This window comes from Chenopodium album, chromosome 5, assembly GCF_948465745.1.
Source record: "Chenopodium album chromosome 5, dcCheAlbu1.1, whole genome shotgun sequence".
NCBI classification, from domain to species: domain Eukaryota; kingdom Viridiplantae; phylum Streptophyta; class Magnoliopsida; order Caryophyllales; family Amaranthaceae; genus Chenopodium; species Chenopodium album.
Window position 1 is genome coordinate 26,543,385 of NC_137838.1, and position 17,475 is coordinate 26,560,859.

The window sequence follows — 17,475 nt, forward strand, 5'->3', positions numbered from 1 at the left end:
GAGCAAGCGCCTGAAACCACGACGATATGCAGCTCGAAGGGCCCATAAACAAGCTTGAAGCTCAGAATGCAGAGCTGAAGAACAAATTAAAGCCCGAGAACCACCTCCTATCACAAAGTCCGAACCAACATCTTGAAAAATCCAACCTACCCCTGCATGATAACTTGTTATTTGATAAGATTTTAGAGTGATTTCGAACCTTGTTTACTTGGTATATTGGCATTTTGGTTCACTTTTACTCTATTTTTGTTCAACTTTTGTGTATCCCTTGCTTCACGGGTTGTTAGTGTTTTTGTTGGGTTTTTAGGTTCAAAGACGACCATTTGAGGCATTTGGATGATAAACCAAGGTTAGAAGCCGAAACAATGGAGCAAAACTGAAGAAAAGTAAAGATAAAGGCCTTAGAGAGTCTACACGGACGTGCAAAGTATGGCACGTCCGTGCAGAAGTGTTCCAGCACGACCAGAAGCTACTGCCTACTGCTTTTAAGGCCTGAACGTCCGTGCAGGATATTCAGCACGTCCGTGCCTGATCCTGCATGTCAGTGCAGTTTGCTCAGCCCAAATCAGTTTCAAAACTGATTCTACTGAACAAGGCATGCACGTCCGTGCCATATTTGGCACGTCCGTGCAGGATGCCCTGGCCAAAATAGTACCTTCTGCCTCCCAGGTGCACGTCTGTGCAAACCTCAGCACGTCCGTGCAGGTTTATTTGCACGTCCATGCCAACCTCAGCACGTCCGTGCTGACCTGTAGCCGTGCCCGACTCTTGTTTTCTCCGTCCTTTTTATTTGGGGGTCTTTATAAATAACCCCTTGAGCTCATTTGTACGACATCCAAGTTTTTAGTGCTTCCTCTTAGTTTGCAATTGTAGAAACACAAATATTCTCAATCATTAGTTAGATTATAATTATTAGCTTGGAAATTTCATTCTCAATCATTGTAGAAGACAAGTTCCACCATTGATATTCAAGTTGAAGCTTCTAGTAACATTTTCTCACTCTTCTCTTCCATTTTAATTGCTTTGATTGTTAATTATCTTGCTTAATTCTTATATGCTTAGATTGTTATTTAGCTTAATCTCTAGTTAATTCTTGTTCATGAGTTACTTGAAATCCTTAATTGCTTTAATCTCCATGGATTGTGAGTAGTCTAATTTTCTAGGGTTTGGGTAAAACCCTCAATGTAGTCACTAATTACTTGTTGCATGTGTTAATTTGGTAATTGTTGGGTGTTAATTAGTTGAGCTTAAGTGGTTTAATTTCTTAGTTCTTGTATATGGCCATTGCTAGAACTATTATCTAAGCTTTCTCAACGAAGGATCGAGAGATGAACTTGAGTTAGCTCCCTTATGCTTAATTGACTTGAAATGCCATGAGAATAGGAATTTTCAGTCAAGGGAATGTTTTTGTCATCGTGATTATGCTTTAATACTTGTTTTATGCTTTGTAACCACGAGAGTAGGTTGTATTCATAATTCGAGTAATCCCTCTAGCTTGAGAGAGTAGTTGGGTGCTTTAGATGACTTCCCCTATATTATCCCCTCAAATTACCATTGTTTGCTACTTGCTAACTGTGATTTGTGACGAAATTGAATGGTATATCCCAAGCCCTAGAACTCTCTAAATATTGTTAATCTCCCCCTAGATTTAGTTGACTTGAAGTAGCACTTGTTACATAAAACCAAACCAATTTCGACTTCATTTAGCTTATTTATGCGGTAGTATTTCGGTGGTTGATTTAACGCCTCTCTTGTGTTCGACCCTTTCTTACCCTTGCTATTAGCTAGTGAGACCAAGATAGGACTTTATCTTTGGTAGGCTCGACGACGGCCTATCAAATTTTCAGCGCCGTTGCCGGGGAGGCAAAGTCACATTGAATGTATAATTGTTAAATGAGTCTAAGTGTGTATATGTGTATCATAATTTTTCTTATTTATTTTTGTATATTTGTGTTTTCAATTTGTGATAGTCATTGCTAACTTTTTTCTTAGCTTTGTTTGACCTTGCATGACACGGAAGAGTAAGCAATCACCGCTTATTCTCGTTGATCCAGAGTTAAATAGGACTTTGAGAAACGCGATGAGGCTTTTGCAAGGCACACCCGAGTTCTCTATTGTATATTCGGATTCCGATCCGGAGGAAATCTTTGCAACCAATGAAGAAGATAACATGGGTGATAACAATCCTCCTCCACCATTGTTACGAGATTATGACCACCCCAATGCCTTCACACTTCGGAGTGGCATATGTCTCCCTACTACGAATGCAAATAATTTTGATCTTTCACCTCAACTCATCCGGATGATACAAAGTGATCAATTTGGTGGGAGTTCTCATGAGTGTCCTTTTGCTCATTTGGACAACTTTCTTGAATTGTGCACAACCATCAAGCAAAACAACATTACGGAAGAGTTCATCCGTATGCACATGTTTCAATTCTCCCTCCGTGACAAAGCAAAGCATTGGTTGAGAACGGTAGAAGAGGGATCATTGACCACATGGGATGAAGTCACTAGTGCTTTCCTTGGAAAGTATTGTCCACCCGAAAAGACCGCCGAACTAAGAAGGAAAATCACCAATTTCAACCAAGAGATTGATGAAACCTTAAGTGAAGCTTGGGAGCGTTTCAAGGACTACACTAGAAAATGCCCACACCATGGTTTCACATCATGAATCATTGTTCAAAGATTTTATGATGGTCTTACTCCTACTTCAAGGGCCAACCTTGATAACGGGGCCGGTGGTAGCCTTAAAAAGCTATCGGTGGATGATGCATACAAGATGATTGAAGAAGTGGCAAAGCACTATGCATACGGAGGTGATAGACAGCAACCTCAAGCAAAGAAGGGCGGAATCCACGACCTTAGTGCAATAGACCTTATTGCATCAAAGTTTGACATGCTAGCTCACAAGCTAGATCAAGCCACGCTTACATCTCCAAGCTCTTCTTCACAACCAGTCATGTCTTGTGAAACTTGTGGAGGAAATGATCACTTGTCCTCCTATTGCAACTCAACTAACCAAGAACAAGTTGTGGCTATTGGGCAAAGAAACGATCAATACTCTCAACCCTACAATCAAGGTTGGAAACCCCAACAAAACACGGGTTGGAAACAACAAAATCAAGGCCCCCCTCAAAACCAATACAACCAATCTCATCCACAAAACCAACAAGCTCCTTACCGTCATCCTAACCAAAGGGACCAAAACCAACAAAGGCAACAATATAACCAACCCGCTCCTCCACCTCCTCAAAAATCTAGCCTTGAAGCCACACTTGAGACCTTCATTACACAACAAGGAAGAAGCAATGCGGATATGCAAGCGAACATCCAACAACTTCAAGCACACAACAAGATAATTTAGAATCAATTGGCTCAAATTGCGCAACAAGTTGGAAGTTCATCCTCCAATCCTAGTGGTCACTTCCCAAGCTCAACGGTTGTGAACCCAAAGGAGAAAGCTAAGGCCATTACTTTGAGATCGGGGAGAGGTTATAAAGGGCCAGTTATGAGTGAAGAGGAGCCACAAAAGAGATATGAGGGAGTTGTGGTGAGAAATGAGGGTGAGTTTGAAAATGAGATAGTTGATGTTGAGAGAAAGGAGCCACAAAGTAAGAATGAGGGAGATGAGGAAAAGGTAGAAAAGCCCCCCATGAAAGTATACAAGCCTCCCATTCCATTCCCTCATAGGATTGTTGAAAATAAATTGAATGAAAAGTTTTCAAACTTTCTTGAAGTCATGAGAGGACTTCAAGTGAATATCCCCTTTCATCATGCTATGTCACAAATGCCTACATATGCAAAATTTTTGAAGGATCTTTTATCCAACAAGAGTAGGCTTGAAGAGAGTGTAACCATCTCCCTTCCTAAGGAGGTGAGTGCAATCATTCAAAACAAGCTTCCTCAAAAGCTTGGTGACCCCGGTAGCTATGTAATACCGGTGAAGATTGGAGACTTGGAGGCTATGGATGCTTTATGTGATCTTGGGGCAAGTGTGAGTTTGATGCCCTATTCTATTGCTAAGAGTTTGAAAGTGGGAAACTTGAAGCCAACAAGAATGTCCTTACAATTGGCCGACCGCACGGTTAGGCTACCTTTGGGAATTCTTGAAGATGTGCCGGTTCAAGTTGGAAGAGTATTTGTGCCATGTGATTTTGTGGTAATGGAAATGGAAGAAGATACTACGGTGCCCCTAATATTGGGAAGACCGTTTTTGAACACCGCGAGTGTTGTGATTGATATGAAGCAAGGAAGATTGACCTTGAATGTGGGATATGAGAAAATATCATTTTCATTCCCACAAACATTGAAAAAGCCATTGTATGATGAAGTTCATAGAGTTGATGCATTGGAAAGGGACTTAGAGAATTTCCAAGAGAATTTGTTTGAAGGAGATCCTTTACAAGCTATCCTAACGGGAGGCTTAGTTGAGGAAGGTGAAGAAACAAGGGGGTATGATCTTTTGCTCAACCAACCTTTAGTCCACAACGAAAAGAAAATGGAAGTGCTTAATGTGGAGGTAAAAGAGGAGAAGACTACGCCTCCTCACAAGGTTGAACTTAAACCCCTTTCTCCTTTACTTAAATATGTTTTTCTTGATGATAGTGAGAGTTATCCCGTTATTGTCAATGCTAAAATTGATGATACATCTCTTGAGAAACTCCTAGTTGTTTTAAGGGAGTATAGAGGTGTCATTGGGTACAAAATTGATGACATTAAGGGGATAAGTCCTACTATATGCATGCATAAGATTTTACTTGATGATGATCATGCTTCCTTGATTGAGCACCAAAGAAGGCTCAATTCAAACATGAAGGAAGTTGTGGAAAAAGAAGTTTTAAAACTTCTTGAAGCGGGCATAATCTACCCTATCTCTGATAGTAAGTGGGTTAGCCCGGTTCAAGTTGTGCCTAAAAAATAAGGCATGACCATCATCAAGAATGATAAAGGTGAGACCATTTCTACGAGGTCGGTCACCGGGTGGAGGATGTGTATTGATTATCGAAAACTGAATAAGTCCACCCGGAAAGACCACTTCCCACTCCCCTTCATCGATCAAATATTGGAAAGACTAGCATCACATAGTCACTATTGTTTCTTGGATGGATACTCGGGATTCTTCCAAATCCCAATCCAACCCGAGGATCAAGAGAAGACTACATTCACATGCCCTTTTGGCACCTTTGCTTATCGAAGGATGCCATTTGGACTTTGTAATGCACCTTTCATATTTCAAAGGTGTATGATGTCTATTTTTTCCGACATGCTTGAATCATCAATTGAAGTATTCATGGATGACTTTTCTGTTTTTGGTTCATCTTTTGACATTTGCCTTTCGAATTTGATTTAAGTATTGAAAAGATGTCAAGAGGTGAACTTGGTTTTGAATTGGGAAAAATGTCATTTCATGGTAGAAGAAGGAATTGTTCTTGGTCATGTAATTTCTAGTAGGGGCATTGAAGTAGATCGTGCCAAAATTGAGGTCATTGAGCGCCTCCCACCCCCTACAAATGTGAAGGGGATAAGGAGCTTTCTTGGACACGCGGGTTTTTACCGCCGGTTCATAAAGGATTTTTCAAAAATCGCAAAGCCGCTCACTCAATTGTTGGTAAAGGATGCCCCTTTTGTGTTTACTAATGATTGTTTGCTAGCATTTGATAGGTTGAAGGAGGCATTGATTTCGGCTCCTATCATTTAACCCCCTAATTGGGAGCTTCCTTTTGAGCTTATGTGTGATGCTTCGGATTTTTCCATTGGGTCCGTTCTTGGACAAAGGAAGGATAAGAAGCTCCATGCTATCTACTACACTAGCAAAACTTTGGATGATGCACAAAGGAATTACACAACCATGGAAAAGGAGTTTCTAGCCATTGTTCGTGCAATTGAGAAGTTTAGGTCATACTTGTAGGGATCTAAAGTCATAGTCTTCACCGACCATGTGGCCTTGAAGTACCTCTTGTCTAAGAAGGAACCAAAGCCAAGATTGATACGGTGGGTCTTGCTCTTACAAGACTATGACATTGAGATTAGGGACAAGAAGGGTGCCGAAAATGTTGTGGCCGATCATCTTTCACGGTTGCCTATCCTTGTAGGTGATCTTGATAACTTGCCAATCGACGATTCATTCCCGGATGATAAACTATTTGCTATTCTCCAAGCACCGACACCATGGTTTGTGGACATTGCAAACTACTTGTCTTGCTCTATTCTTCCTCCCGACCTCTCCTATTTACAAAAAAGGAAGTTTCTTCATGATGTTCGCCAATACTTTTGGGACGACCCCTTGCTCTTCAAACAAGGTGTTGATGGCCTTTTTAGAAGGTGTGTCCCGGATAATGAAATTGAAGATGTTATCACAATGTGTCACTCCTCACCTTGTGGAGGACATATGAGTGCCAACAAGACCTTGGCAAAAATATTGCAATGCGGTTTCTTTTGGCCAACAATGTTCAAATATGTGTGGGGTGTGGTGAAAGCTTGTGACCGGTGTCAAAGAACTGTCAATATTTCAAAAAGAAATGAAATGCCTTTGAACAACATCCTTGAACTTGAAATTTTTGATGTATGGGGCATCGATTTTATGGGGCCTTTCCCGAGCTCTTTTGGGAACAAGTTCATTCTAGTGGCCGTCGATTACGTATCAAAGTGGGTGGAAGCGGTTGCATCTCCTACTAATGATGCTAAGGTTGTGGTCAATCTCTTCAAAAGAGTAATTTTCCCAAGGTTTAGAGTGCCCTAGGCTGTGATTAGTGATGGAGGTTCACACTTTGCAAAGCGATCCTTTCAAGCTCTCCTTGAGAAATATGTTGTGAGGCACAAGGTGTCATTAGCTTACCACCCCCAAACAAGTGGTCAAGCTGAAATTTCAAACCGGGAGGTAAAAATGATTCTTGAGAAAACGATGGATAGGTCTAGAAAAGATTGGTCTACAAAGCTTGATGATACTCTATGGGCCTATCGCACCGCGTTCAAAACTCCTATTGGCACCACACCATACAAGCTTGTTTATGGGAAGTCATGCCACTTGCCGGTAGAACTTGAGCATCGGGCTCATTGGGCTATCAAAACATTGAACTTCGACCTTCAAAGCGCCGGTGAGAAGCGGTTGCTTGACCTCCATGCCTTGGAAGAATTAAGAATGGATGCATATGAGAGTGCAAGGATTTACAAAGAAAAGACCAAGGCTTGGCATGACAAGCATATTAGCAAAAGGGAGTTTAAGGAAGGTGATAAGGTCCTACTATTCAATTCCCGGTTTAAGTTGTTTCCGGGTAAGCTTAAGTCAAGATGGAGTGGACCTTTCACATTAAGAAGGTGTTTCCATATGGAGCGATAGAAATCTCAAATGACAATGGTGAACCGTTCAAAGTAAATGGCCAAAGGCTTAAGGCATACTTTGACGGTTTTGTGCATGAGGAAGCCAAGGTTGTTCACCTTGATGAGTTTGATGTTCCCTACTCTCATTGATCTCGCAATGTCGTCAAGCTAGTGACGTTAAAAGAGCGCTTCCGGGAGGCAACCCGAGTTTCTCAACTCTCTCTCTCTCTCTCTCTCACAAACTATTATTTAATTTCCATCACTCTTACTATTACTAACTTTTCTCTCAATGTCTTTTGTAGGTGTTGATGAAAAAAAAGTAAGAAAAGTTTTTTGTGGAAGTGAAGTAGTAGATAATAATAATAATAATAATAATAATAATAATAATAATAATAATAATAATAATAATAATAATAATAATAATAATAATGGTAATGATAATAATTTTATTATTATTATGCCTTACTATTACTATTATTCTCAAAAAAAAAAAAAAAAAAAGGGGGGGGGGGGGGGGGGGGAGGATTGTGCAGCAGCAGGTCTGCACGGACGTGCAGAGAATAGCACGTCCGTGCAGAGGCAGTCAGAAATTTTGAAATAAATTTCTCCAGATTGGCACGGACGTGCCAAATTAAGCACGTCCGTGCAAGGTGGCTTAGCACGTCCGTGCTAAGTCCTGCACGTCCGTGCTTAACAAGCCAGTATGTTACCTAAGTTTCTGTCTGAGCCTGCACGTCCGTGCCAAATTATGCACGTCCGTGCAACTCAGCACGTCCGTGCCACATGTTGCACGTCCGTGCCAAATAATTCAGTACCCTACCCACGTTTCTGTCTGAGGCTGCACATCCGTGCCACATGTTGCATGTCCGTGCCGCCCCGAAAATGGCTGGCAGCAGCACGGTTTTAACATAAAAAAAAATAAAAATTCACTCATTCTTATTTCTCTACCTCACGATTCTCACTCCTCCTCTCTCTAAAACTCTTACTTCCTCCTTCAAAACCCACTCAATTCTCCATTCTCACCCAAATCCTCACCCAAATTCAACAATTTTCTCCAAAATCTTCACTCCATTTCAACATTTTCACAATATACTACACCTTTTCTCACATTCAAACCCAAAAATCACCCAAAATACTCAAACCCTAACCTTGAAAAATCAATTTGGGGGTTTTCTTTGAAGTTTAAGTTCAAGACAATTGGTTGAAATAGTAAGTTCAAGCAAGCAAAAGGAAGGTTAGAAAGGTTCATTTGCGGGTTTTACACCCACGATAAGCTCGGTATAATCGTTCCTCCCTTTTACTAATTTCATGTTTAATTCCTTGAATTTTTGCATGAAACTGCTTGAGAAAGTTTGTTTGAATTGGTTGTGAGTGATTCGTAGTTTATAATTGAAAAGCATTATTGAGTTTGAATGAATTTTGGTGTGTTTTGAGAATTGGATTTTTTGTAAGTGAGGTTGAAAAATTGATTTTCATGAAGGAAGAACATGCTTGTTTAGGTGGATTGTTGTGTTGGTTTGTTTGATAATATTGCATGAAATCGATGTAGAATTGTTGTAGATGCATTATTGAAGTGGTCTTTGTTGCTTGGTGGTTTGCTTGTTTTAGGTGGGAGACTTAGAACTTGACTTGATTGTGTTGTGTTCATTGGCCTTGTTTGAGCTTTGGTTGGTCGACTTGTGGACTTAGTATCTTTGTGTGGTTGCGAGGTGATAATTTTGTCTTGGTTTGTTAGATTGCATTGCATTAAGACCGACCATGTCTAGAAGAAATCGACCTAGAAACACGGATGCTAAGTACCGCAACCCCTCTCCTCCTCCTCCCGTTGATCCACCACAAGTGGACACTATGGGAATCGTGTTCAATGACCCAACATTTTTGAAAAACTATATAAGAATAAGTAGGAGGAGAGTTCGACCTACAAAGTTCTATGACGAGAGTGTTGCCGAGGCTTTAGGGGTAGGGGACGATGTTAGGATGCTTTTCGAGGGTTGTGGCTTAGGAAATTGGCTAGATTTAAGCGCCCCAACCTACAAAAGTTTGACACTTGAATTCCTCTCCACCCTTCAAGTGCAACGAGACAACAATAGATTCCCCCGCCGCCTTACCTTCCAACTCATGAACACCCAACACAACTTAAACATAAAGAGGGTGAACCAAGCTTTTGGGTGGCCAATTAACGACACCATAGGACCAAAGGATAGCCCCCCCCGTAACTATTGTGCGGGTGAGTTTTGGAGGAAGATCACCGGCCTTTTCGACTACAACCCTAGGACTGATAAAGCTACGACCATAATCCACCCCGCCTTTAGGATATCACAGCGCACCATAGCGAACACGACGTTCGCTAGAGGTGATAGTTCGGGTGTAGTGTCCACTAGGGAGCTTCACTTCCTATGGCAATTGAGCGAGGGTAGTACAACCCTAGATGTAGGGGCCTGGTTAGTCGACCACCTAGAGGATGTTGCCACTGGGTCCGGCAACATCACCATAGGTGGCATGATCACTATTATTGCTTCTGCTCTTAACCTTGATTTTGCAGATGAGCAGGTTTGCCCAGGGCCGACGCAGCTAGACATGCAATCGCTTAGGACCATGAGATGGGTTGCGGACGCGGAAGGGCCGCATCCTTACTTGTGGCACGTGAGTGGCCGCCCCTATGCCTACCTCCCCGATCCGGAGCGGACCTTCATCTACGACGAGAGCAACTGGGTCTTCGAGAGGGACCACCCTTGGATTCCCGGTGATGATGAAGAAGAGCATGAGCAAGAGCAAGAACAACCGCAACAACAACAATTCCAACAATAATTCCAACAACAACAACAATATGAGCACCAACAAGGGTACTAAGAAGGGTACCAAGGTCAAGGCATGGGTGAGGGCAACCCACCCCTTTCCTTCGAGCAACAAATGCAAATGATGAATGTCGGGTTCAACCGCATGTCCACCGAGTTCGAGACTATGAGAAAGTCTCACGAAGACATAAGGTCCTCCTACGACAATATGAGGACAAGCTTTGAGGGTCTTCGATCGGAATTGGGTGAATTCCGGAACGTCTACCGACACTGGTACTCCGGGGGCTCAAGCTCCCAAGGAGGCCCGAGCCAATGAGTTAGTTCTCTTTCTCCCCCTTCTTGTGCTTTAATTGTTTTAACATTAGGGACAATGTTTATGATAGCTTGGGGGGAGTCTTTCTCTTTGGTTCATATGTTGGTTCTTGTATGTTCTTGTTGGTATAAACTTTGCATGTTGTTTTTTCCTTCCCCTAGCATCCAAACCCCTAAACATCCAAATTTGCTCCCTTTGAAATCCAACACCATAAATCCAAATCTCTTAATATGTGAATACTTCTCTTCTCTTCTCTCTTTTTTTATTTAGATGTATAGTTGTGCTTCAATTTTTTTTTTTTTTTTTTTTTTTTTTTTTTTTTTTTTTTGTGATTAGTTTAGTTTTCTTAACTTTTTATCTATTCTTGCTTTTAGTAACCTTTTGTAAAAAAAAATGGAAAAATGGCCCTTGGATGAGACTCAAATGACGATGCTTATATGATTTGCTTGCTTGACTCTTGAGTGATGAGTAAAAGTTCTTTTAGAAGGGTGTGTGCAAGAGTTGGGGTCATTTAGAGGCTTATTAATCTTGATTGCATTAGAGTATATGAAATGAAAACCGATGAATGCTCAATTGCACGTCTAGTATAGGATATTGTCAAATTTGCCCAAAGTAGGATATGTTTAAATCGAATTGCGGTCCCTTGTGCCCTTGATGTTCCTCCCCTCCTCCCCCAAAATGAAACTCTATTAGGGAATTGGTTCTATTTGTATCTTGTGTAATAAGTGGCATAATAAGCCACATGTATCGAATTAAAGAAAGAGCCGTTCACAGTTAAAAGAGGCGAGAGCAATGAATGTTAAAAAAAAAATAGAAAAAGAAAAGGAGATCAAAGACTCCTCCAAATTTCTCAAAGTTTTCACTTTTTCTTCTCTAGAGGTCAATTTGTGGATGCCTCCCACACGCTATCTATTTTTGATGTTTCTTGTGTAAATTTTCGAATTAGAGCATAGTTGAAAGGGCTTGGGAGTGCATTTTGGGAGGTGGACTTGCATTTTGAGATTTTATTACCGAAAGAGGGCTTTTTGCAACTTTGGAATATCTAGACGTGCTCTAATGAACTAGTAAAAGGAATAAGGAAGTATCCTAGTGCAACCTTGCTTAATTATCCTCTCTAGCCCCAACTCATGTGCACATTTGTATGATCGGTAATTCTTGAAAGTCGCTCACTTGTCTTGCTTGTGATTTATATCCCGATGAGTTGACTTGGGCAATAAAAAACACTGGTTTTGATGTGTATTGATCACCTTGATGATGATGATGTGTTTTGACAATTTTGGCATGGTTTTTGTGAGTTGTGGGTTAAGCTCAAGGGAAACCCTCACGAGATAAAAACTCGTCCTCTTAGGCGACTTAGGGGTTTAAATTGCTTTTCACTTGTGCTAAAAGTGTTTATGGTTCTTGCCATGCGGATTTGTGTTTGTGTTTTCCCTTTAAGTATCTTTCCTTGGTTTGATTATTAGCAAGTAATCTTCCTTCTTGATTTGACATGTTTGTTTTGCTCGAGGACTAGCAAAAGCTTAGCTTGGGGGGATTTGATAACTTGTTATTTGATACGATTTTAGAGTGATTTCGAACCTTGTTTACTTGGTATATTGGCATTTTGGTTCACTTTTACTCTATTTTTGTTAAACTTTTGTGTATCCCTTGCTTCACGGGTTGTTAGTGTTTTTGTTGGGTTTTTAGGTTCAAAGACGACCATTTGAGGCATTTGGATGATAAACCGAGGTTAGAAGCCGAAACAATGGAGCAAAACCGAAGAAAAGTGAAGATAAAGGCCTTAGAGAGTCTGCACGGACGTTCAAAGTATGGCACGTCCGTGCAGAAGTGTTCCAGCACGACCAGAAGCTACTGCCTACTGCTTTCAAGGCCTGCACGTCCGTGTAGAGCTCAGCACGTCCGTGCAGGATATTCAGCACGTCCGTGCAGTTTGCTCAGCCCAAATCAGTTTCAAAACTGATTCTACTGAACAAGGCCTGCACGTCCGTGCCATATTTGGCACGTCCGTGCAGGATGACCTGGCAAATACAGTACCTTCTGCCTCCCAGGTGCACGTCCGTGCCAACCTCAGCACGTTCGTACATGTTTATCTGCACGTCCGTGCTGACCTGTAGCCGTGCCTGACTCTTGTTTTCTCCGTCCTTTTTATTTTTGGGTCTTTATAAATAACCCCTTGAGCTCATTTGTACGGCATCCAAGTTTTTAGTGCTTCCTCTTAGTTTGCAATTGTAGAAACACAAATATTCTCAAACATTAGTTAGATTATAATTATTAGCTTGGAAATTTCATTCTCAATCATTGTAGAAGACAAGTTCCACCATTGATATTCAAGTTGAAGCTTCTAGTAACATTTTCTCACTCTTCTCTTCCATTTTAATTGCTTTGATTGTTAATTATCTTGCTTAATTCTTGTATGCTTAGATTGTTATTTAGCTTAATCTCTAGTTAATTATTGTTAATGAGTTACTTGAAATCCTTAATTGCTTTAATCTCCATGGATTGTGAGTAGTCTAATTTTCTAGGGTTTGGGTAAAACCCTCAATGTAGTTACTAATTACTTGTTGCATGTGTTAATTTGGTAATTGTTGGGTGTTAATTAGTTTAGCTTAAGTGGTTTAATTTCTTAGTTCTTGTATATGGGCATTGCTAGAACTATTATCTAAGCTTTCTCAACGAAGGATCGAGAGATGAACTTGAGTTAGCTCCCTTATGCTTAATTGACTTGAAATGCCATGAGAATAGGAATTTCCAGTTAAGAGAATGTTTTTGTCATCGTGATTATGCTTTAATACTAGTTTTAAGCTTTGTAACTACGAGAGTAGGTTGTATTCATAATTCTAGTAATCCCTCTAGCTTGAGAGAGTAGTTGGGTGCTTTAGATGACTTCCCCTATATTATCCCCTCAAATTACCATTGTTTGCTACTTGCTAACTGTGATTTGTTATGAAATTGAGTGGCATATCCCAAGCCCTAGAACTCTCTAAATATTATTAATCTCCCCCTAGCTTTAGTTGACTTAAACTAGCACTTGTTACATAAAACCAAACCAATTTCGACTTCATTTAGCTTATTTATGCAGTAGTATTTCGGTGGTTGATTCAACGTCTCTCTTGGGTTCGACACTTTCTTACCCTTGCTATTAGCTAGTGAGACCAAGATAGGACTTTATCTTTGGTAGGCTCGACGACGGCCTATCACTGCACTATTGTCCTGAAAATTCCAGGTCCCATAAAAAATTAAGCAGGCGTCGTAAGTAGAAGTGGGGGTACCTTGAAGACAACAAGATATAGAGTTTACCAAGGCTTCATTAGGAGGTCTCACAGAAGAGGAAATAAGTGAACCAAATTCCCAAACCGAAGAACTCCTAGAAATCCAGTCCTGCATCATATGAAAGATCACAGCTGGAGACAACACAGCTTGACGAAAGATTTTATTGTTACGTGCCAACCAAACAGCCCAACACAAGGAAACAAATGAGACCAAACCGTCCCAAATTTTAGCGCAATGAAAGTCTGAGACCATATCGACAAACCAATCAATAAATGGCTTGTCATGCAAGAGCTGAACCGAAAAGGCAGCCGGAGCAGAAGCCCAGAGATAAGAAGTAAAAGAACAATCTCGAAACAAGTGATTCAGTGTTTTTTTATCCCTGTGGCAAAATACACAAGTTGAGTCCTCCGGAATACCCCTTAGCTGTAAGATCCCAGTAAGAGGTAAAGCATTATTGACAAGCTTCCAACAAAAACATTGCAATTTCGGCAGAAGGGGCAATCCCCAAAAGTGCTTCCACCAGGAGGTCGGAATTGTAGAAACAACTGTAGAGCCAACTGACTGATTGAGCAACATAGCGTAAGCTGACTTAGTAGAAAAAGAACCATCCCTGAAAAACTTCCAGTAAACAAAATCATCCATCGGCTGACTAGGATGCTCCAAAGCCAGAATACGAAGTGCCGTAGAAGTATCAAACAACCGGTGAACCAAAGTTGAATCCCACGCATAAGAACGCGGATTAATGATAGAAGAAACATGAGTCGGAAGAACCGTCTCACTAGAGGTTGGAAGAAACATAAAAGGTTCCCTGGAACCCAATTATCCTCAAGAATCCGAACCTGAGAACCTGAACCGACCATCCAAGCAATCCCGTCTGCTAGAGTCGACAAACTTGTCAGTAGACTGCGACAACCCCAAGAAAAACGCGGAATTGTGCGAGTCTGAAAAGAGCGAAGGGAAGGATACTTGGCGGTAAGTAACTTAGAGACCAAAAGCTGAGGGTGATGGTGAATACGCCAGCACTGACGGGCTAAAAGAGCAGAATTAAAACTATTCATCCTACGAATACCTAAACCCCCCAAACCTTTAGGTAAATGCAAAAGGGCTTTCGAGCGTAAAGCTAGTCCTCGAGATTGAGAATCAGATTTCCACCAAAATCGAGCCAGGAGATTATCAATCTTCGAACAGATCAAGGATGGAACCTTAAACACTAAGAGAATATGATTGAATGAGGCAACCAAAACCGAATTTATAATAACCAACTTTGCCGCTGAAGAAAGTCCCATAGAAGCAAAATCCGAAAGACGCTTTACTAACTTATCAATAAGGAACCCAAAGTCAGAAACTTTGCTGCGACTTAATTCCACTGGTAAACCCAAGTATGAACCAAGAGATGGCTTGCACTACAGCTTCAGACTATGAGAAAGATAATCTCGATAGTCATCCACAGTATTCGGACTGAACTTAACAAATGACTTTTGTAAATTTATAACTTCACCTGACAGTGCACAAAACTCCGATAAAAGAGCTGTTAAATTGTCACATATCTCGGGAGAAACCTGTAGAATTAACAAGGAATCATCTGCAAAAAACAAGTGAGAGATCGAAGGGGCACCTCGAGAAATAGCAATTCGTCGAATAAGAGACTCTCTTTTGGCCTTTTGAAGCATAGCAGAGAGAACCTCCATGAAAAGAACAAATAAATAGGAAGAAAGAGGATCACCCTGACGAAGGCCACAGTGAGGCTGAAAAGCTAGCGAAGGATTCCCATTAACCAGCACCTGATAGGAAACAGTTGAGACACACTGACTGATGATGTGAATCCAATAAGGCGGGAACCCATACTCTTGGAGCAATCTAAACAGAAACTCCCACCGAACTCTATCGTAAGCTTTGTTCATGTCCAACTTGATGGCCGCGAAAAATCTCTTTTTAGCTTTTGAGTTATTCATATAAGAAATGACTTCATGAGCTATTAACGCATTGTCCGACAAAAGACGACTTGAGACAAAAGCATTTTAAAAGTCATCCACCAAACTTGGCAAAACTAAACGAAGCCGACCAGTGAGGCATTTAGCAACGCATTTATAAATCACATTGCAAAGTCCTATCGACCGGAACTGAGAGATGAGTTCCGGATTCTCCACCTTAGGAAGTAAGGCAAGGAAGGTGCGATTCCATTCTTTTAACATATAACCATGAGCAAAGAAGTGTTGAACCGCCGAAACTACCGATGAACCAACATAAGACCAGTGAGACTTGAAAAAGGATGAAGGGAACCCGTCTGGACCAGGAGACTTATTATCATCAATACCAAAAATTGCATTCTGAATCTCTTCTGGAGAAAAAGGAACCATAAGAGATTGTTGTTGTGCAGGGGAGAGCGAAGGGAATTGTAAACTTTTCCACCAATCAGAACTGTGAGAAGTAGCAGAATCTGAGACTGAATAGAGATCCTTGTAAAAATCCAAAGATAAAGACGCTATACTTTCAAAGTCACGATGCCAAACGCCTGACGAATCCCTCAAACCAAAAATCTTATTCTAGCGTCTCCTAGATTAAACCAACGAAAAAAGGAGGCGAGAATGAGAGTCACCTAAGGCATCCCATTTGATTTTGGCACGCTGACGCCAGAAAAGATAAGCTTCTTGTGCCCCTGCAACTTTCTCATCCTTTGTAGTAATAAATAGGCAACGATCGATACGGGATGACAAGGCCGAAGAAGCTTGCTGAACTTCCGATACCAAAGTCTTCCAATTAATCCCCCAGGCTTTCCTGTGTGAAACACACCAAGCTAGCAACCGTTCTCTAGCAACTGATAATTTCTGAGATAAAGAAAACATTGGGGAACCCGAGAAAAACAAGGTGAAAGAAGAATGCATGATTTCACGAACCTCAGAAGCAGACAAACACCAGTTTTCTACCCTGTAAGGCCGCTTTACATACCCTGAATCGATTGTATCTGAGAGAATAATAGCTGCATGGTCTGAAAACAGGATAGGCTGGTGTAACACCTTCGTGTCGGGATAATCAAGAAACCAAGCAGAAGAGGCATAGGCTCTATCCAGCCTTTCGAAAATCGGATCTGAGTCTGCTCTGTTATTAGTCCAAGTGAACTTTGGACCAGAAAAAGGAACGTCTACCAAATCCAGCCCCATACGCCAGCTAACAAAATCCATCTGTCCCGGAATAGAAGAGCTACCTCCTAATTTATCCAAGAGGTATTCTACTTGGTTAAAATCGCCAATCAAGACTACATTTGGAGTGGTTTCAAGAATATTGGTAATCAAATTCCAAACCTCCAACCAACAAGAAATCTGAGGCAATCCATACACAAACATTACATGTTTCATTTCATTTCCTTGCTTCAATTTACAGAGAAACACAATCTGAGAGCTGTATACAGGAACCAAATCCAACGGAGTAAACCAAAATCCAAACATACCACCACTAAGGCCAACAGGATCTATGCCACTGCAACCCAAAAAGGACAAAGATGCTAACTTTCGTACCACATTATCAACATACGCCATAGTTTCGAAGAGACAAACTATATCTAAACTATGAGAGCGGACTAGAGAAGAGATATATGGAATTTTAGGGGAGTCCGCTGATCCCAAGCCCCTACAATTCCAAACACCGACTTTCATTTAGACATTGGTGACCAAAAACGGGAGGTCACCGATCCCTCAGAAATTGTTGTAGATGCTAAAATTTAAATTCCTTTGTGCTTCTTATAAGGCAGAATTCCTAGGAAACAACCAGATTCACTAGATA

At 41.1% G+C, this 17,475-nt stretch overlaps 1 protein-coding gene and 1 non-coding gene across 2 annotated transcripts; both read right to left on the bottom strand.

Annotated features, from left to right (window-relative positions):
- Nucleotides 1-2,557: 2,557 nt before the first annotated feature.
- On the bottom strand, nt 2,558-2,664 carry LOC145633272 (small nucleolar RNA R71). The gene has a single exon (XR_014112607.1). It is a non-coding gene; the product is annotated as a small nucleolar RNA R71 (small nucleolar RNA).
- Nucleotides 2,665-15,716: 13,052 nt separating this feature from the next.
- Nucleotides 15,717-17,231, bottom strand: LOC145632766 (uncharacterized). The gene is made up of 2 exons (XM_081685104.1): nt 16,295-17,231; nt 15,717-16,141 (listed from the first exon to the last, which is right to left on the bottom strand). Exons 1-2 carry the CDS (start codon nt 17,229-17,231, stop codon nt 15,717-15,719), a joined length of 1,362 nt encoding a protein of 453 aa, XP_081541230.1.
- Between the last annotated feature and the right edge of the window lie 244 nt (nt 17,232-17,475).